Here is a 20,018-nt window from a genome sequence, read left to right as displayed (position 1 = left end):
GGCTTTAGTGGACCTGTCTTTCTCTCGTTTTCTGCTTCGGCCTATTTTTCCAGCGTACACATTAGCACGCATCCGCACATAATAGTTATCTGATGCATTGTTTTATACTGAGACGAAGCGTCTTCTTTTTCCAGTCTGATCTTGTTTAATAAAGTTAAAGCAAATCTACTCTTTCATTTTAGGGACGCTCCGTGACGTCAAACCCACAGCTTTAATCGCAATGCGCATGCGCTTTGTTTCAGAAGCTAGACTGCGTTCGACGGCACGAGCGATGTTGTGACTTCAGCGAGTCAGCTGCTAATTGCAGTGCATTAAGGGGGGTTAGCAATGGTCTCTGCTATTTAGACCTGTTTTTTTCTTTTGAGTTTAATACCGTGGCTCGTTTCGCCTGTACGGACGCTTAGGCGACAGAAGTCAGGACCTCCTGTATATAAACAAAACGCAGCGAGCTGCTTTTTAAGGTGGCACCACCGAGACAGCAGCTAGGAAAGTCGTTCGTTAAGTTAGCTAACTTCATGTTGGCCGCACTGTCAAAGATGGAGCTTGCTTCACGGCTTTGTCAGAAGTAACACGATTTAAATAAAAATAAAAACTTCAAAGCGTATCCGTGTTAACATGAGAGAAGAGGCCGGTTTGAAAGGTAGGCAGCCTATGGCAAAAGAAAGAGGGGCTGAACGTCGCTGCAGCTGGCCCCAGTTGACAGAGGAGAAAGGACTCTCTAACAAGAAGGGTGACCTGAGGTCTCCTGGTCATCTGTCCAGGTCTTAGTAGTGTAAAAGTAAAGACTTTGGCTCGACATGGAGACGGTGGGGAAATTTGAGTTCAGTCGGAAGGACCTGATAGGGCATGGCGCATTTGCTGTGGTCTTTAAAGGTAGACACCGAGAGGTGAGTATTACCCCTTTGCAAGTTTATAATACGTTTTATTGCTGCTATAAAGAAATCCGTTGTCTTTTTTTTTAAGGCAGATTTGTTGCGCTGTTAAATGTAGGTCGCCATCTGGTGTAGTTGTTGTCATTGTACGCCCTTAAGAGGCCTAGTCTCACATACAGGATGTTCCTTGAAATAACAAAGCTGTATTAAAAAACGTTGAAATACTTTATTTAAATACTTGCGACACATTTTATGAAAGCATGCCTGGTTATTGTGTGACTGCCTTTATTTTTGTGGCTGGCTTGTGGTGCAGATGTTGTGTGTCAGCGTCGCTAATGTAAATATAGGCCACCAGACACGTATTGTTTTCCTTAGAAAGCTCCACACTGAGGCCAAATAGACATGTTCAAACATGTACTACACCCAGAATGGATGGATATGAAATGGAAATGCTCCATCCTGAGACGTGTAATCCACTCAGGGGATCATGTGGGCCTGAAGCATCTATGTTGCTTCTTTACTACATTGGCAGACAGATGATAATTTCACCCCGTTAGAGCTCTTCGCTCTCTGCGGACTTGCTTGTTTTTCCTAGGATATTTAAAAGTAGAATGGGAACCTTCAGTTTTCGGGCCATTCTTTTGTGGAACCAGCTTCCAGTTTGGATTCAGGAGACCGATACTATCTCTACTTTTAAGACTAGGCTTAAAACTTTTCTTTTTGATAAAGCGTATAGTTAGGGCTGGATCAAGTGGACCTGAATCCTAAGATAAGCTAAAACTTTATTGATCCTACAGCAGGGAAATTTGTGCGTTACCACAGCTCAGGTACAGATAGCAGAAGAACACAAAGTTATGCTGCTATATGACTAGGCTGCTGGGATTCCCATAATGCATTTAAATATCTGGTGTTAATATTTGGCTCTCTCAACAGCATGTCCTCCTCTCCTCACCCCAGCCGGATGCAGCACATGGCTGCCCCTCCCTGAGCCTGGTCCTTTTAGACCAGGAAGTTTCTTCCTGTTAAAGGGGAGTTTTTCCTTCCCACTGTTGCCAAATCTCTTGCTTATAGGGGATCATATGATTATTGGGGTTTTCTGTTTTCTTTGTGTTATTGTTTGGTCTTTACCTTACAATATAAAGAGACTTGAGGCAACTGTTGTTGTGATTTGGTGCTATATAAATAAAATTGAAGTGAACAGAATAATTTTCATCCGCTGTTTTCAGTGCATTTTACAATACGGTAGTGAACTGCCTTTAATTTTGCTGCAAGGTCAGAAAATCCACTGCCAAGGTCACTGCAGTGATTCATATGAAATATGGTGCATGGGAGTCTGCCTTAAAAAGAGGAGAAAACCCTTAGCAATCAGACCTTCTGGCTGTTTATACTCTCAGCAAGTCATTTCCTTGTAGGCCAACACTTCATGGTAGTCAACAAACAAATATACCATAGTGTGACACTTTACATTTCCTTTTACCAAACCATACATTTGACAGATGGCAGTGCAGTGAGACAAAGTGCAGACACTTTCTGACATTCGAGCACACCTCATTCTCTGCAGTGTTTTATTTCTTTCTTCAAATGACTTGAGTTTCTGTGCTCCAGAAACATGACTGGGAGGTGGCAGTAAAATGCATCAACAAGAAGAACCTAGCCAAATCTCAGACTCTGCTGGGGAAGGAGATCAAAATACTGAAGGTAAGTCAAGTTCAGAGAGAGACAAAAGAACACCCCCTGCCTAGTGTTCAACATCAGATTGATTGATGTATGTTTTCGTAGTTAAATCTGTCACCTGGCATCTGAACCTGTGGTAATATGGTATTCACAGCTGGCCACGTGCCAGATGTGTTAGTGAAATATGAGGAGTGGTTATCTCAGCACGATTGTCTTACTAAACGCAGAGTTTGTTATAGTGAAAATGAGTACTCAGAAGCTTCTCACAGACTACAAGAATGCCCTGACCTGAACAAGCATGTAAAAAGAAATGTGATGATGATAACGATATGTGACCTGAAGTATTTTGTCTTTTCTGTAGGAACTCAAGCATGAGAACATTGTTGCTTTACTGGACTTTCAGGTATGTAGCATCACATTCACAAGTGTCAAAATCACATGTTAAGGTTTCTCATTTTTCCCTGTTAGACAGCAGCTGAAAGCGGAGCAGATGGGCTGCTGGATGTGGCTTTTCCACATGACCCACTTGTGTCTCATGCTAGTTGCACAGTTATGGCTTACCTATTTGTTAAATGAGGCTTTCCAACATTTGTTTGTTTTAAAACTGTTTGTTTCTGCTCTGGCGACTCTGGTTTTTTGGCCCGTTGAACTTGGCCAACCCTTCTAGTGCTTAAATTCTCTCTGCTGCTACGTGGCCTGTTCTTGATGGCCTCCTTTTATTAAGTCTTTCTTTGAAGTGTAGCAATTTAAGTTGTGCGTGTAGGCAGAAACAAGTTGATCAGGGCACAGGCTACTGTGTTAATGCTTCTTTACCAGTTGTTCATGGTTAGAGAAGCAGATATCCTGGCTCACCATAATAAACAAAAGGTGTTGCATTTTTAATCAGAGTCCACACTCTCAGTGATGTCTCTGTGATGGCCGCACCTGCTAGTTAGTTTAGATATAATGTTCCTTACTTCCACACACAAACTCTTATCTGAACTCACCAGGTGTTTCTTCTGTCTTTGTAGTTCTTGATTAACAAACTGCCATCTGGTTTAAAAAAAACATCAAATGTGCAAATTCTGCTAATTTCAAAGGCTGCGTTGTTCTTGCAGACTAACAGCAGGTAGCTGATGCTGTGTCTTTGAAGAAACTGGTCTGGAACAAATCTCTTAAAAATGTTTGTAATTTTAAAAAGTTGCAAAGAAGTTTTGAAGGTTGTTTCATTGTGATCTGCTTATTTATTTTTAAATGAAATGTGAATCCTTGACTCTAAGAACTGAGATGAGATCCTCCTTCTCTGTTGTGTGAAGAGAAAATGAAAACTGTGCACATATTGAAAGTTTCATTAGCGGACTGAAGGTTTGAGCTATCATTCTCTGCCCATATCGGTTAAGCTTGACAGCTTGCTCATAATGGAAGAACAGTGTTGCATGCTATCATATGAGCTGCTTGCTGCTTACACACTAAAGCACTGAAATAATTAGCAACAATCATTTCTCTGGACATGCAGAACCTTAAAAAATACCCTGTTCTCTCTTTATCGTCCGTGCTGGCTGGGGATAGTTGGAGCTGGGCTCTAAGATTACAGGTTTGTTGTGGCACGACAGTGCTGATCTTCTTAGCTGGCAATCCATCCATCTATCTAATTAGGTCCTAAAGAAACTGACACCAAACCAAGCTCTGGAAACCAGCAATGAAAGGGACTGAAGATGGGTTTGCAAGTCAAATATTTGTGTATTGTAGGCTTTCAATTTTGAAGGGTTAGTGTTACTCATCTGGGTCCAGACCTTTGAATCTGTTTGCTGTACTCAGATCGACTGATCTGTCTTGATATTAAACCATTGTTTGACAGTTGAAAAAGTCAACTAGCCAGTCAGAGCCATGGCCACAAATAACACCATTGTCAAGATCTTCTCAAGCTGTACATCTAGTGACATATAGAAAAAGAAACCCTTTCACCTGCTGTCAGCGTACAACTGAATATTGGCTAAAGAATTCAGACTCATTCAAACAGGGTCAAGTTGGCAATCGCATGCAATCTGTTTCTGATAATAAAGCGATTCGTTGAAATTGAAGCTGAAGTTCACACGAAGTCCAACATGAGTCTCACAGATTTGAAAAAGAAATCTAGAAATTTTATTGAACTGCCAAATGACAACCTTGGTTTTATTTGGGAATATAATCAGTTGGCAATCAGCTGAGCCAAACCCCAAAGTCCAGTTTTCACTCGAGTGTGACTGAGTCATTATAACCCAGGACGTAGTTCAGATTTTTTTTTTTTATTGTAAGCTATTACAGTGCCATGGCAAACGGCAACAACACCAAACCTCTTATTTAACTATTTCATCGAATGTTATTTACCTAGCTTAGTGTTTCCCCACCGCCCCTAAACTCACTGGTTGCTTGTGTTTGGCCGTCCATCTTTAATAAAGCCAACGACAACTATTCAGAAAGCCTGACTCAGCTGAACTGTATAAAACAGTCTGGCCTCTGACTGCTGGCTTTAGTGAGATACTGAATCGAGGTCAGAGAGAGACTACAGTCGTCTGTTGCCATGAGATAAGAGAGGTTTTTTAAAATGGGCTTGACTACCCTTCACAAAGTTTTCCTTTTTTTAAAATAAGTTTTGGACTGTTTCCAAAGTGCACAATAGATGTTTGAGTTTCTGTGGTTCTAAGTTCTCAGTAAGGAATAATTTCTAAATGATCCATTATTTGTTTTTTATCTTGGTGTTGATGTGAGAAAATATGACTCGCTTGTTACTGATTCACACTTGTCGCCTGTTGCTTTGTTAATGTTGCTGAGGACAGAGTCCACCTTCTCTGTTAGTATTTTTTTTAATTTTTTTTTATTGTTGATTTTGCTTTTTAAGGATGCACTAATTGAATTTTTGGGTGGTATATAAAATCATTTGGCCAATAGCCAGTGCCTTTTTTTGTCTTTGTTTTGTTTGGTATTTATTTCCACTCGGATTCCTAATTTCTGATGGCAGACATACAATTCAAGTGGGGGGTTTTTTTTGTGTGTTTTTTTTTATCCACGCCACCTCCATATTTATTGTGTAAGAAACAAAGAAAAAAAGAAAACGGGTGTTTCAGGGGTATCAGTTGGTTCTGCCTATACAGACCTGGTGTTTTAATCCTCCTCCCATTGTGCAACTTTTATAGACTTGTCGGTATCTGTATCTGGATTTTAGCCACTTATTTTCACTTTTCTGCAGCTGTTTAAGCTGCTTGATACTTCTAGTCTAAGTCACCTCGTTAGCTTGCTTTAACATGAGTGGTGTGTACAGGAACCATCTGTTCCTTCTGCTTTGTCTGCCACTGGCGTGTGTATGTTTACCCCCACTCTTCTTATCTCCCTTCTCTTTAGGAAACTGCCAGCTCAGTGTACCTGGTAATGGAGGTAAGCTTGCTGGGATGTTTGGCTTTGTTTGCTCAGCGCTGTATTGTCTGAACTCTAACAGGGCTAAAATTAGCTGTCTCCTCTGGCATCTGTGGGGGGGTTAAATGGCTAACAGCCACTACTCTTTTTGCTGTGATTTGATGCTGTTGTCCTGATTATGAATTAGAGGGGGAAAGTCCATAAATGGAGGGAGTTGTGAGTTCTCAAATTGCTTTTGATGCTTTTGATGCTCATACTCTTGTTTTGTGCATTTTAAATAATTTCTTCAAGGGAACATGCCAGACTATGTTTTATCAATGTAAATTTTGTTTATAGTATTTGTCAAAGCGATTAAAAATTGCTTGCTATTTTTGTTAATGTATTTTGTAAAAATACATATACACTCACTAAACTTTTTATTAGGTACACCTTGCTAGTACCAGGTTCGATCTCTGACTTCTTTGACTTAAGAACTGGCTCAGATCTCGGTGGCATAGATTCAAGAGGGTTAGGTCTATATCGACTTGATATCATCACACAGATGCTGCTGATTTTTTGTGGATTCATGCTTTCATATTGTTTACACCAAATTCTGAACCTACCATCTGACTGTTGCAGCAGAAATCAAGACTCATCAGCTCCAGCAACATTTTTCCAGTTATCTGTTGTCCAATTTTGGTGACCTCCCCCTTTACTTGAAGTCCCAGTATCCTGTTTCTTAGCTGACCGGAGTGGCACCTACTGTGGTCTTCTGCTTCTGTAGTCCACCTTTTTTAAGGTTCGACATATGCATTCAGAGGTTTGCAGATGTCTTCTGCAAACCTTGGTTTTACCAAGTGGTCATTCTCCTGTGGCCTCAGGAAGGTATTTTACATGGAGAACTGCCGCTCGCTGAATATTTACTTTTTTGTGGATCACTCTCTGTGGTCAGATGATCAGGTGTACCTAACAAAGTGGCTAGTGAGTGTACACGACATTGACAGCCAGGCAGAAGAACTTTGGATTTCTTATCCTCATTTTAATCTTCTGCTGTCAAATGTGTTCTGTCATGTACTTTGCCATTAAAATAAAAATATACAATTGCTGTCTAGATCTATACCACAAGTCAAAAGCAGATTTCTTTATGCTGATCTGTGTGTCTGAGAGATTAAACTACTTGTGAGGCAGCATTTTACGGCCTCACCTGTCACAGCCCGTCCTTTTCTGGGTTCATTCATATTAATGCTGGGAATGGGAACAAGGGTATAAATCTGTAAACACATCACTCTTCGGCAAATCACTCCTCTGATCTCTGCTGCTTTCTAGTTGCTTCAGAGGCTGTGTGATCTCAGAGTCTTTTTCACTGTGGTTACACCTCAGTCCTCGGTGCTACCTGTGTTTTCTAATGCTATTCCTTTTCATCTCTCTCCCCCTCCCCTTCATTCCTGCCCTGTCACTATTTTTAACCACAGTACTGCAACGGCGGCGATCTCGCTGACTACTTACACTGTAAGTGCAACAGTTTATCTACTTATGCTCAATGTACTCAAAATGCTTCTTAATCCAAAAAATCAGTTAAATCAGGAATAAAATCTTTGCTCAAAAGTCTTTCTAGATCTAAAGCAGGCCCTGAATGCCCTTCTTTTATCTGAACACAACGATTATATCCGTTTCCTAGCAAGCGAGATGAAAACTGGACTTTTGGCATATTTTCATATGTATGTAAATGATGATATTTGGCATAGACATGTGTTCAGGAAAGAGCTTAAATTTCAGAAATAAGAGAACAGCAGAGCAACCATAGAACTAAAAAAATGGATTCTGCAATGATGGCCAAATCATCAATAGTCTTAATTATAACCTTAAATTAGTAAAAGCCTCCAGTAAAGCACTTTGTGACAAAACGTTTATGTTAAAGAATTTGTCAGAGTGATTTCTCAAAGGGAGGTGCTGGTTATGACAGTTATTTTTCTGTCACCTCCCAACACTCAGGTCACATCTTTGTTTTGTGAGACTTCAGGCTTTCGTGTTTAGCCCTGAAAGCAGCAGCAGCAGCAGATTTGGCTTGTCACTAACAGATTTGGACCCAAACGTTTTAATAGTGTGTTACGTTCCCCTGAGGGGTCTAGGCGGGGAGAGGGAGGTAACAAAAAGTGACCAGGTCAGAAAAAGGAGTCAAGGAGGCAAAAGGGTTAAATTAAAGAATTTTATTAAAGATTCAATTTATACTAACTAAAAGAGACGGACAAGCCGCTATCACCATTTAAGAAAACAAACAAAACTCAGGCGTTGGTCAATAAAGTAAAACGTAAGCCAAAAAGAAAGAGCAGCTCACTAGCTGAAAACCACCAAAGACACAGCTCACTAGCTGCAAACACAACAACCACTCAGCTCACAAGCTGTAACCCCACTACTGGCACTCTGGCCCAGAGCTCACCTTTCCCTGGGCTTAAATCTCCTTGATTACTGACGAGAGTCAGCTGCACAAAAGGGAAAGGTGGCACCTCAGGCACAAGAGGTAGTGGGACACGCCCACACAGGCACCTTCAGGAGAGAGGCCCTGCTAGGGCCGTAACAAGTGCCTAAAGAATATTCAGACCAGAGACACCTCTCTGCATTGTTCTTCTGTCTTTTAATAAACACAGTACAGTGTTTGATCATATACTTAGAGCCACCTTGTGCTCACTTTTGAGTCAGAATGGTAGAAAACTGGGAATTTCTCAGCACTACAGATTTTCCCAGCTTCGTCGTATCCTCACCAAACTTCTCTGGGCTTCAAATAGCCAGGACCATCAATCCATTTGTGATATCCGTCAAACTTCCTGTAATTTTGCACCCAGACTCTAAATAGAAATCCCATCCTATTCTATTAATAGCCAGCATGATTGAAAAATGGGTTTGGATCCTCTCCCCATTGTAATAAATGACCTAGACTGCTTCCAGCTCAAGGCGAATACAGCATGTCTTTAAAAGTCTGCTGGAAGGGACGTGGACATGGAGCAATTGTAGACAAGGAAGTGTCCATAACGCAATTCTGTATCATTTTGAGCTGGAGACACAAAAGAGGACATGACAGTTGGGTGATATTAGAGAACCCAGGAATAAACACACGCTGCAGATAATTTAGGAAATGTATTAAAATGATCTGTTGCATAAAATCATTGTATTCCAACTATAAACTAAGAGAGATTCATTCAGTCCGTGATAGGTTTACCGATATCATCATGTTGTGTCCTCATTAAGAAAATTCTACTTGCATCGTAACCTGTAGGATTCACATCAACGTTAGTGATTAATTGATATTTGCTTTGTCTTTTCCTTCAGCTAAGGGCACACTGAGTGAGGACACTATTCGGGTTTTCCTGCAGCAGATTGCAGGAGCCATGAGGGTCCTACAATCCAAAGGAATAATTCACAGGGACCTCAAGCCACAGAACATCCTGCTTTCTTACCCACCAGGATGCAAGTCACACTCCAACAACACCTGCATCAAGATTGGTAGGTTTGGTTATGTGAGAGTCTTTAAGGCGATTATACATACTGTTTGTTTTTGTTTTTTTAAGCATTTCAACACACTTTAGGAGACTTTAAGATTTTTTTAAGCTCTGTAGTATCTGTTGATTAATATGCCAAACAAGAATACATTTTTTTAAAGTGATGGCAAAACATTTAAAATATAAAACTTGTGGGATTTAAAGCAGCAGAACAATTTACAGGAGCAAAAAAATAATTCAATCTCAAAAGCTCCTTATGGAAATTCCTACAACGTAATCAACTTTTTTTATAGACAGTTTTATTGCAATGGGATCTCATAATGATTTCCCTGAGGTAATTGATTACCCGAAGCTCAGAAGGCTAAACTTGTTTGAAGAAATTGATTACATATAGAATTTCACATTTTACCTCTGCAGTGTTGCTATTGTTCTTCTGAGAGTGCACGCTGTTTAAAAATGCCGCAAAGCAAAGACGCTTTCTACAACTACAAGATGCACTTGTGTCATCCAGTTTAAAATTGATTGATGTGGTAGAAGATGATATTGGTGCAACAGAAAGTAATCAATAAGTGTCTGGCTATTGGTGACTCTATTCTTAAAAACATGAAACTAGAAACCCCAGTGGACACAGTCAGAAGTATTCCAGGTGCCAGAGCAGGCGACATTGAAGTAAATTTGAAATTCCTGGCTAAGGCTATGGAGCAGGTGTGTAACTTTACCAAAATAATGTCATACTCTGTAGTTTTCTCTGATCCCATACCCAGTCGGACCAAGCGTGACATGTTTAGCTGTATGTCACTAATTGCTGGCTGTCCGAGTGGCGTCCAGCATGTGAGCTTCATAAATAAATGGAAAACTTTCTGGGAAAAACATGGTCTTGTCAGGAGAGACAGCAGTGGACACCAGCCGTTTAAAGTCTTCTCCCACAGAGGTTGATTATTTTGTTAAGTGTTACAGCTTCACTGTATACATCGCTCAAGGCAACAGATCAGAGATGCTGGTATAATTCACAATGTGCCTTAAAAGGAAATGACTTAAAAAAAGAAGAAGAAATGGTGTTTCATTCATTTAAAGTCTCCTTGTTTTTTTTATTTATTTTCACCTTCTTTTCTCTTTCCCATCACCCCAACCAGTCGTGGCATATGCCTGCCCCTCTGTGAGCCAGAGTTCTTCCCGTTAAAAGGACATTTTTCCTTCCCACTGTCGCCAAATGCTTGCTCATGGGAAGCTGTCTGATCGTTTGGGTGGGGCTCTAATATTGTAAGGCCTTTACCTTACAATATGAAGTGCCTTGATGTTATATAAATAAAACTAAATTGCATTAAATTGAATAATTATGAAGTATCTTTCCCAAGTGAGTGAGAGCGAGTGTGTTCAGCTGTTTGGAAGCTCTACTAGTCCCTTAGCCTATTAATTTTTTCCCCTCTAGAGACTGAATGCATAGCAAAGCCACCGCAATCTCAAACAAGCTGACTACACACACACACGCACACGCTGTACCTACACAAGGTTTTTTCGCAAGCGGTTTGTTGATTCGTTTAAGAGGCTGAGTGCATTTTAGACATTTAAGATTTTTTGTTTATAAAATGTACTGTATATACGGATTACAAAATTATGACTTAATACTACAAACAAGCAAAGAAACACTTAAATGATCACACGAGGCTAGCTCCAAAAGTGAGTCAGGGCCCCATCTTGAAACGGTGTCTGGTATTAGGAGCTCATCTGACTAAAGGCAAAGTTTCTGTTGCCTTTAGCCAGATTTTTATTAACACCTCTGCACTGGGTCATCATTGTGTGATGACCCAGTGCAGAGGTGTTAAAGATAAGGCCCAAGGGCCAGAACTGGCCTGCAAAAAGCCAAATGTGATTTGCTTTGACTGCTAAGATGGAGAAATTTACGTCAGTTTTAAAGCCTTACTGACAAAAATAAGTCTCCTGACAAACTGCAACAAAGCATTTAAATAATGCATAAGCAATCAAATGTACGACGCTGAGGTGTTCTCTCATTGTATTATATTAAATAACAAAAACTTGTATAGGAATACAGTATTAGGCTATGTTTGTTCAATGCATCTAAAAAAATAAAATCAACAAGCCAGTGTGCTACATTGATCTTCTGTGGTTAAGAAGTGTTTTAATTACGTCATAATTCAAAGTAAACTCCAGTGTGATGATACTAAATTTCCATGAGCTTAACTAAATCATAAGCTCGCCAAGACTCGCCCATTATCGCTCAAGTATTGCATATTCTTTCGTTTGTTTTGCTAGTCTGTTTTTCCATTTTTCTCTTATTTAAATGATTTTTTTTGCCACAATGTAAATATTATGAAGGTACACCTGGATTCCTTTCTGGCACCAAATATTTACTCATCCTCCTCTTTTCCCTTTTTTTCCTGTATCCCCGCCGTTCCTTCCCTTCTGGACGTTTATGTCCACAGCGGACTTTGGCTTTGCAAGGTACCTTCAGAACAACATGATGGCAGCCACGCTCTGTGGATCCCCTATGTACATGGTAAGCACAATTTGGGTAATTTTTACTGATGAAATGGAAATAACTGTTTAAATGTGAATAAATGTTTCAGTTGGCAGATTCAAATATGGTGATTTTAGCTGTTTGAGATTGTTGCAGTCCTATTCATTCATTTATTTGTTACATTTTTAACTAAATGCGATTTGTAAAACAATACAGGGATGAATATAATATCAATTTAATAATCAATTGTCCCTCAAAGTTTTAAAATTGATCTCACCTCCCCTTTTTAATTTTTCTCACCAGGCTCCTGAAGTAATTATGTCCCAAAACTATGATGCCAAGGCTGACTTGTGGAGTATAGGAACAATAGTGTTTCAGTGCCTGACTGGAAAAGCTCCTTTTCAGGTAAAATAAAAGTTTACAATATCCAGAATGATTCTTGGCCAAGCCAGGGGGGGGAGGCAGGCAGGCACGTTTATTTTTATTTTTTATTTTTTTCCCCTTTCCAGAATTCTGAGAAAAAAGTCAGAATTCTGACTTTAATCTCAGAATTTTGAGAAACGAATTCTGTAAAAAAAAAAAAAAAAAAAAAGAGTCGGAATGCTGAATTCTGACTTTTTTTTCCTCAGAGTTCTGGAAAAGAAGATGTGCCCACTTTTTTTTTTTTTTTTTTTTTTTTTTTTTTCCCTCCGGTGGCCCAGATCCTCTTCCGTAACAAACTTGAACTTGAAGTCAATCCAGTATTTGGTGTGTCCACTCTGCGCCTTTAAGAGAGCTCCAGTATTAGGCTTTTCTAAACTGTTATGTTGGGGCTTATCATCTATTTCAAGACCTTCAGATAATCTTTTTGCTGGAGATTGTTATTTAGGACTGCATGTTTTGGACCACTGACATGTTGAACTTTGAACTTTAAGACTGAAACCAGGCACATGCATCCCTGATGTGATAGGATATGGATAAAAACCTCAAATCAAAAGTGCCTGAAACATTGGAATATCAGCTCATTGTGAGGATGTCATAACTAGCACACAGATTAGAAAATATTTTTGCTTTTGTCATTTGCTCCAAATCTGTGGGCATTCTTGCACTAGCAGTACAGACTGCACACCAGCAGGGACAAAACAACAACTCCAGCATTGTGACTTCTTTATTCTCTTTGTCTTTGGCAGCTACAGTCATGCACTGCTTCTCTACTGAATTCCTTATAACTGCTCTAACATCACACATTAAAAAAAAAAAAAATTCTCCCTTTTGTTTTTCCTCAGCCTGTATCGGGCTAAATGTAGATTAAAGATGCCAAATGTGGACGTTGACAATGGTGTTAAAATGAAGCATAATATAGCAAAACCTGTTACGTGTTGTTCCTCAACTGATCCAAAAGCATTTTTAAATTACCTGCTGTGTTTTCCTTGTTCTCTGATATGTGTACATAAAAGTTGTTACTCAAGTAAATGGAGTGTGTTGTTTGCAGTGCAGTGACAAAACCTGATATAATAAAAATGTATACAGCAATGCACTAGAATAGTGTAATCGTATAATTACTCTGTGTGTATATGCATACTCTTACAGTCTTTCTCATGTTTTTCCAATATATCTGTGACTTTTTGCCATCTTCAGGCCAGCAGTCCCCAAGATCTCCGGCTGTTCTATGAAAAAAACAAGAATCTCAGCCCCAAGTAAGAAATTATGTTGAAATGACGATATGTTTTTAAAAAAAAAAATGATTTCGTAGTTTTCTGCATTTATTTTAAAGGTATTTCTTAGAATATAAGTATTTTTTGGATGTTTAGTGCAGAACCAATCTGAAAGGTGTGGCTTATTAAGATGCCATATTGTAGGTCAGCTTATCAAAGACCTGGAAAAAAGCCATAAATCATTCATTTATTCTTGTTTGCTAATACACATAAATTGCCTCAGAAATGTCTTAATCTAGAAAATCTATAAAGAGTTGAAGTGTAGGAGTTGAAGGTGGAGTTTTGCTGTATGTAGAGTTGTGACCTTTTAATCATTTGCATGAAGCAAAGACTGATTGTTGTTGTATTTGTTTTACAGCATTCCCAGAGAGACTTCAAGCCACCTGAGGCAGCTGCTGCTGGGTCTGCTGCAGCGCAACCACAAAGACCGCATGGACTTTGGTCAGAAAATGTTTAACGTTCATTCATACTCGACATATTTCACTCGTGCAAGTTTGGATCAAACTTTGCTTATGCAAAAGATGTTGTTACAGTTTCTTAGTTTGTTGCATGCAGAGGAAAACTGTGAACTTCCTCTCATTAATTATATTTATTCTCCCTGGTAGATGACTTTTTTTGTCATCCTTTCCTGGAGGCTAGCTCATCTGTGAAAAAGAGTAAGTAAGAATAAACAGCATTACTTCCTTAGTTAGGTCTAATATAGATACAAATACAAAATATGTTCCATTTGCTTCAATAGAAAATATAACCCTAAAAATAAAACAAGGTGACTGAAGCAATGTTTACAGGATGAGATCTGATAGTCAGGCCAGTCACGTAAAGCTAGAACGGGTGTTATAACACCTGGAAGTCCTGTGGACTTTAATTCTGAACACACAAAGTTTCTTTTTTCAGAAACTAACAACTGTGTTGAATTTCATTTCAGCAACTCCTACTGTGACCATGACTTGTTTGCCCAGCTCTGCATCAGCCAGCTCTTGTAGCAGCTCTTCCACGTCTCACCTCGCCTCACCACCGGTTTGTGTTTGTTATTTCTTATATTTCCTCCAGCATTTCCCCCAGAGGGGATGAGCACGAACACCAAAAGATCCCCAAAGAAGCCAAAAACTTTTTTAAATTTATCATTTTTTTTATGTGCACTAATTTCCCAAAGCGGCGACCTCTGGAGGAAAACAGAGATTTTTGTATTTACTTTTTTTTTGATGAGTGTAAAGTTTTATTTGCATTCATAGAAGCAACAACTTTCTCACCTTTCCCTTCTCTGATGACTAATTTATACGTTCCTCCTCTGTGTTTAATATGCCACCTTCTGTCTCCCTGTCTCTGTAGCAGTCGCTTGCTGAGATTCAGCAGTTGCGAGCCAAAGCTCTGGCCTCTCCCACCCAGGAGGCCACTGGTTTTCTCCTTAAGGACTCGTCTGGAGGTGGCGGCAGCAGCAAGAACTCATCCTCCTGTGACACAGATGACTTTGTGATAGTGCCTGCTCACTTCACCAGTAAGAAAACTTTTCTTTTTCATCGAGTCCCTGCATAAACATTACATGGAGCTCTTCAGTAGACTTGAATTCATCTTGTAGCCTTTTTTCTTTCCATAGACTGACATTTATATTGCATTTCTCAAGCTGAAGCGCTGTGCTATGAGGCTGTTCAAGTTTATAACAGTTTTGTTTTTGTTCAGCAGGTGAGCTGACAAGTGAGAGTAAAGTGCTGCAGGACAGCCTAATGAACAGCGGGTGAGAAGCAAAAGCTAGTTATTCATTAATATCCAGCACAGCGGCTGATATGTTAATTAAATGCACTTCTTTGGCACTGTTACAGAATCGGGCTTATAGAGGAAGATAAATTATGTTAGTAATCACACTTATATTAGCTGTGAAAGTGTACGCCCTCTAAACTGTTCATGAATAACATTGTGATGGTTTTATTCTCTTCTCCACTTTAATTAGCTCTCTTTTAGCATCAGCTGGTCTGTGTAACCAAGCCAAAACACCGCCGCACTCGCCTTCCTACAGTGGATCACCAAGTCCTGTCAGGTAACTGCACACAGCCAAATTTTTTCTTATGGTGGTAAATGTGGGGGAGTTAATTAGGTGATCTCCTGATGAATTTGCAAGTTTGCTCACCTACAATGATATTAACAGTCTCAAATTTTTATTGTAGTTTAATTTTAAAGGAGGGACAAAAATTCAAAAAACACATTATTAAAAAAAGGTTTAAGTGTATTTGTGTGTCACTGAATGGAATAAGAAAAACTTGACTTGATGGAGAAACCCTTGTTGGCAAGCACAGCGGCAAGAGGTTTCTTGCAGTTGGTCAGCAGGTTTGAAACCATCAACTTTGGCCCACTCCTCTTTACAGAAATTCTCTAAATCCTCCAGGTTGCTTGGCAACTCGAAGCTTCAGCTATATCCACAGATTTTTCTAAAGGACTGAGGTCTGGTCTGGGCCACTCCATCACCTAACCCTCTGGAGTCTAGGGTTGAATCGGCTGTTTTTGACCACCTTTGATTTTACCTTTATATTTTTCTTTTAAAAACTGTTTACCATCCTTTGTTTGGTTTCAATGTTTTTAGCACAACCTCACGTCTGGCTTCACAGTAATTTCTGCGATATATCCGAATAGTTAGACTAATAGCTGAAACTACTTTCAAAATTAGAGACTGTGTATTTCTTTGTAAGTGAACAAATTCAACAAAATATCAAGTAATTATTTCCCCTATTGTATAGTTACATGGTGCAAGAAAGAAGCAGCTGGTAAAGTAATTTGGATTCAACTAAAGCACCGAAGGTTCATGCACCAAATTTTCTTCACTATAAACTGTCAGGTTTTTAATTAAGTCAGTTTTATTAGTTTAACAAGCTTAATTGTCCTAGTGTTTATCTCTCTATTACATACACAGTTACTCCACAACTGTCATCTTAATCTTTTGTTTTGTGATGTTAGTCGATGTGTCGTTTGTACGTAAACATTGTGCACAAATTAATAAGTCACATCTGCTTCCTCTGGAAAGTGTTAACTACGCATGTGTGTACAAAAGCACACGGACTGTCTCCTCTCTTATCTAACTGTTCCCTTGGCACCCTCGGTTATTCTCACTGTTGTCAGGCCCAGCGAGTTCTCGGGAAGTAGCTATGGAAACCATGGTCAGTCATTGCCTATTCCAGTCCCCACTCAGGTCCAGAATTACCAGCGTATGGAGCAAAACCTCCATTCTACCAAACAGGATGGTTCGCCACGGTCTGCATCAAGAAACACACACACACACACATTTATAAATGTATAAACTCCACTGTTGCAAAACTAAATTTACAGGTTAGCTTTTAAACTTCTTGATGGAAGTGCAGTGACTCATAAGACTCACTTCATTAGGCTGTCAACACCAGTGCGCCGCTGCAGCAGTGGAAGCTTGTTGGGCTGTGCTAGGACTGGACCTTCACCACCATATGGGCAGGGGGCTGTCACCACCATCACCACCACCACCACCACCCGCAGGTTCTCCCTGGGAGGTGCCAGAACTTTGCAGCTCTCTCCTCAAGGTAACTTGAAGGCCATGCTTCACTTGCTTCTGCATCAACCTGGTTTAAAAATATGGAAGCTGTAGAGTGATAGAGTGCAAGCTTGGAGCTAACTGGTTGGTGCCAAACTCCAGTGACGATATTTGAAAGGTATTAAAACTACACCAGCCGGTCTTTTGTCTGTTTGTAACCATATTATAAATTATAGATATTAGTTATAAGCAGATCAGGGAAAGTTTGTTTTGGTGCAAATGATTTCTAGAGGAGCAAAAACTGTTAAGGAAATCTGAAAAGTGAGATTATTTCTCTCTTTGTTTGTTTTTTAAAGCTCAGTTGTACTTAATACTGTCATTTATAACTTGTATATATAAATCTACTTCTGTCATTTATATAGCAGAAATTATCTGAGTTGTTTAAGCTTTTGATGCACGATGACTTGCTGAGATTTTTCTTTGTTTTTGAGTATTTATAAATTGAATATGTGGGGCTTCTAAGCAGACAAAGACATTTTAAGGCATAAACTGGGGCTGTGTGAACATGCGATGAGGAGTTTTCTAACCTTTAACTGGAGGTTAAATTAAAATCCACTAACAAAAAGACCAAGCAGAGCAAATGATGATAAATTATTGAATAGTTTAACCTCTAAAATTATTATTGATTTCCAGTGGTTGGCATGAAAACTGAACTGCAGACAGAGGTGAAATACAGTGTGGTGGTGTTCTTCCTCTTGGGTTAGTGTGGTCAGAAGTTTTAAAAGTTATTGCTTGAGAAAATGAAACCGCCATCACATACTTTTCTCACCAGCTGCTTTCAAGTCCTCCTCGCACAGAACCTTCTCTTCCCAGACATGTATGCTGTCGGGGGAGTTAGACAGGACATGTCCATCTTTGCTAGCTTTGTTGTTTTCTAGGCCTGTCTGACACTTCATGTTGCATTGCCACCTGCTGTCTAGCAGTCCTTCTGTCCCACTTTGCAGCTCTGCAGCACACTGAACCCAGGCTGAATTCTCAGCAGCAACCACAGAGGGCAGGACTTGGCACAAGGCTCCACAGTGCCCCCTGTCTGTTGGACTGTGCCACTGGTGGTGGCAGGCAAAAAATCCGAAAGCAGCACTCGGACCCTCTGGGTACTCCCTCAGCCGGACTCATGGCTGTCCGCCCCTTACACTCTTCTCCCAGACTGAGTGAGCTGATGCAGCGTAATCCTCTCCCCACTATTCTGGGCTCCCCCTCCAGGGTAGGTCTGTGTTTTGTGTGTCAAACAGAGAGAAAAATTGTTTTTTTCTTTATGTACGCAAGACAAGACAAAACCACCAACTGGTTTAACCCAACCTTTCTAACCTTTTTCTTCGCCATGTTTCCTCTTCGCCCAGGCCATCCCACCATTTGAATTCCCCAAGACTCCGAGTTCTCCAAACCTGGTGACCTTCCTGACACAGCAGGGTATGGTCATAGGCTCTCCTTGCAGCAGGACTGCCCCAGCAGAGCTCAGAGACCTGGTACACCAAGCACCCACACCGGTCACCCATTCTCCTCATTGCATCCACAGATGGAATGATGATACCAAGAGCTTTGGAAGGTCGTGTTTTGTTTCTGCTGTTCTTTGTTTTATGTTCCCCGATGATGCAATCCACAAAGAACCAGGGTACACAGAGAAGCTTGTGTCATGTAAAATTAGTTTAAAACAGGCAATGAAAAGCACACATTGCTGAGTTAAAATCTTTCTCTACCTTTTCTTTATTCTTTGGACTTTTTATTATATAGTGTACTGTTTTATTATCCAAATATGATGTAAAATTATATTACAGACTATGTAGATAGATATGGCTAATTAATAAAATGAAGGAAATGAATAAACACCTTGTCTCTGTGTCATGTTTCTTTGAAGCAGGTCTCAAAGTGCCGGTGGTCTGTCCGACGTGCTGCTGATGGCTGCGTTTGGACCCGGTGGACCTGCAGGTGACCGAGGCAGCACAGAGAACCTGACCTCTGAAAAAGCCATAGATATAACAGGTAGACATGACTGTTGCATGAACGAAAAAACACACATTGTTCTGCAGTTTAACCACTGACGCATGTAAAGGTTTGGAACTGATAGTGATTCATAGGGAGAAAAATGTCAAATTTGTTCCCTCCTCCTGTTTCTCAAGGATCCCCGGGTGGCGGGGGAGGCTCTGGCAGCCCAGCACAGGTGGTTTTCACTGTAGGATCTCCACCTAGTGGCAGCACTCCACCCTTTACCTCCAGACAGAGAAAATACTCAGGTATTGTGCATGAAAACATGTCGACAGAGCTGAATACAAGTAATTCATCTCCAAATCGCATCTGCAGCACGATGGCAGTATTACAATGATTCACAGTCGGGCAGTACAGAGCTGAGTTTTTCATTTTAAGTAACGTGGAAATTAAATGTTCTGGTTAGCATAAGAGTAGGTGTGTATATATGTGTGTGTGTGTGTGTGTGTGTATGTATGTATGTGTGTGTGTGTGTGTGTGTGTATATATATATATATATATATATATATATGTGTGTATGTATGTATGTGTGTGTATGTATGTATATGTGTGTGTGTGTGTGTGTGTATTTATGAACAATCAGGAAACATGAAAGCCAGCTGCACTGATGAAAAATGATTGCCTCGGGCATTGAGTGTAACATTTCTGCCGTCTCTTTCCCTGACTGCAGGCTCATTCACTTCAGGCAGCCCTGCAGGCTCCTTAACCAGCCGTCATCCTCCGACAGGCACCTGTTTGGATGGCTTTGAGGCTTCTTCCAGTCCTCGTTACAGTTTCCCCGATCCCATCACAGCCAACATGGGTGGTCGCGTCACCTTCGAGGCTCCCGAGCTGCCCGAAGAGACGCTGATGGAGGTGAGATGCCAGATTCCTCTGGAAAGTAATGAGGATGGAGTCTTCTGTGTTCAGAGCTTGTGTGTAGCAGTGACT

At 40.3% G+C, this 20,018-nt stretch overlaps 1 protein-coding gene across 2 annotated transcripts in view; it reads left to right on the top strand.

Moving 5' to 3' along the window:
* Positions 1 to 205: 205 nt before the first annotated feature.
* The window catches only part of ulk1b (unc-51 like autophagy activating kinase 1), a 24,451-nt gene continuing 4,638 nt past the window's right edge, over positions 206 to 20,018 (top strand). The window contains exons 1-22 of one of the 2 annotated variants that reach the window (XM_080304342.1): positions 206 to 887; positions 2,478 to 2,570; positions 2,908 to 2,949; positions 5,904 to 5,936; positions 7,367 to 7,403; positions 9,219 to 9,392; positions 11,830 to 11,903; positions 12,168 to 12,269; positions 13,482 to 13,540; positions 13,917 to 13,999; positions 14,164 to 14,214; positions 14,484 to 14,575; positions 14,888 to 15,053; positions 15,239 to 15,290; positions 15,504 to 15,590; positions 16,664 to 16,795; positions 16,928 to 17,094; positions 18,050 to 18,309; positions 18,446 to 18,651; positions 18,964 to 19,085; positions 19,223 to 19,336; positions 19,759 to 19,943. In XM_080304342.1, coding sequence (XP_080160468.1) covers positions 798 to 887; positions 2,478 to 2,570; positions 2,908 to 2,949; positions 5,904 to 5,936; positions 7,367 to 7,403; positions 9,219 to 9,392; positions 11,830 to 11,903; positions 12,168 to 12,269; positions 13,482 to 13,540; positions 13,917 to 13,999; positions 14,164 to 14,214; positions 14,484 to 14,575; positions 14,888 to 15,053; positions 15,239 to 15,290; positions 15,504 to 15,590; positions 16,664 to 16,795; positions 16,928 to 17,094; positions 18,050 to 18,309; positions 18,446 to 18,651; positions 18,964 to 19,085; positions 19,223 to 19,336; positions 19,759 to 19,943 — 2,421 coding nt within the window. In that variant the 5' untranslated portion in view covers positions 206 to 797. Of the gene's footprint in view, positions 888 to 2,477; positions 2,571 to 2,907; positions 2,950 to 5,903; positions 5,937 to 7,366; positions 7,404 to 9,218; positions 9,393 to 11,829; positions 11,904 to 12,167; positions 12,270 to 13,481; positions 13,541 to 13,916; positions 14,000 to 14,163; positions 14,215 to 14,483; positions 14,576 to 14,887; positions 15,054 to 15,235; positions 15,291 to 15,503; positions 15,591 to 16,663; positions 16,796 to 16,927; positions 17,095 to 18,049; positions 18,310 to 18,445; positions 18,652 to 18,963; positions 19,086 to 19,222; positions 19,337 to 19,758; positions 19,944 to 20,018 lie in introns of both variants that reach the window. The other variant, XM_026174041.2, reaches the window with a different exon arrangement.

This window comes from Astatotilapia calliptera, chromosome 7 (assembly GCF_964374335.1).
Source record: "Astatotilapia calliptera chromosome 7, fAstCal68.1, whole genome shotgun sequence".
Taxonomy (NCBI): Eukaryota; Metazoa; Chordata; class Actinopteri; order Cichliformes; family Cichlidae; genus Astatotilapia; species Astatotilapia calliptera.
This window is presented reverse-complemented; position numbering and strand designations above follow the sequence as displayed.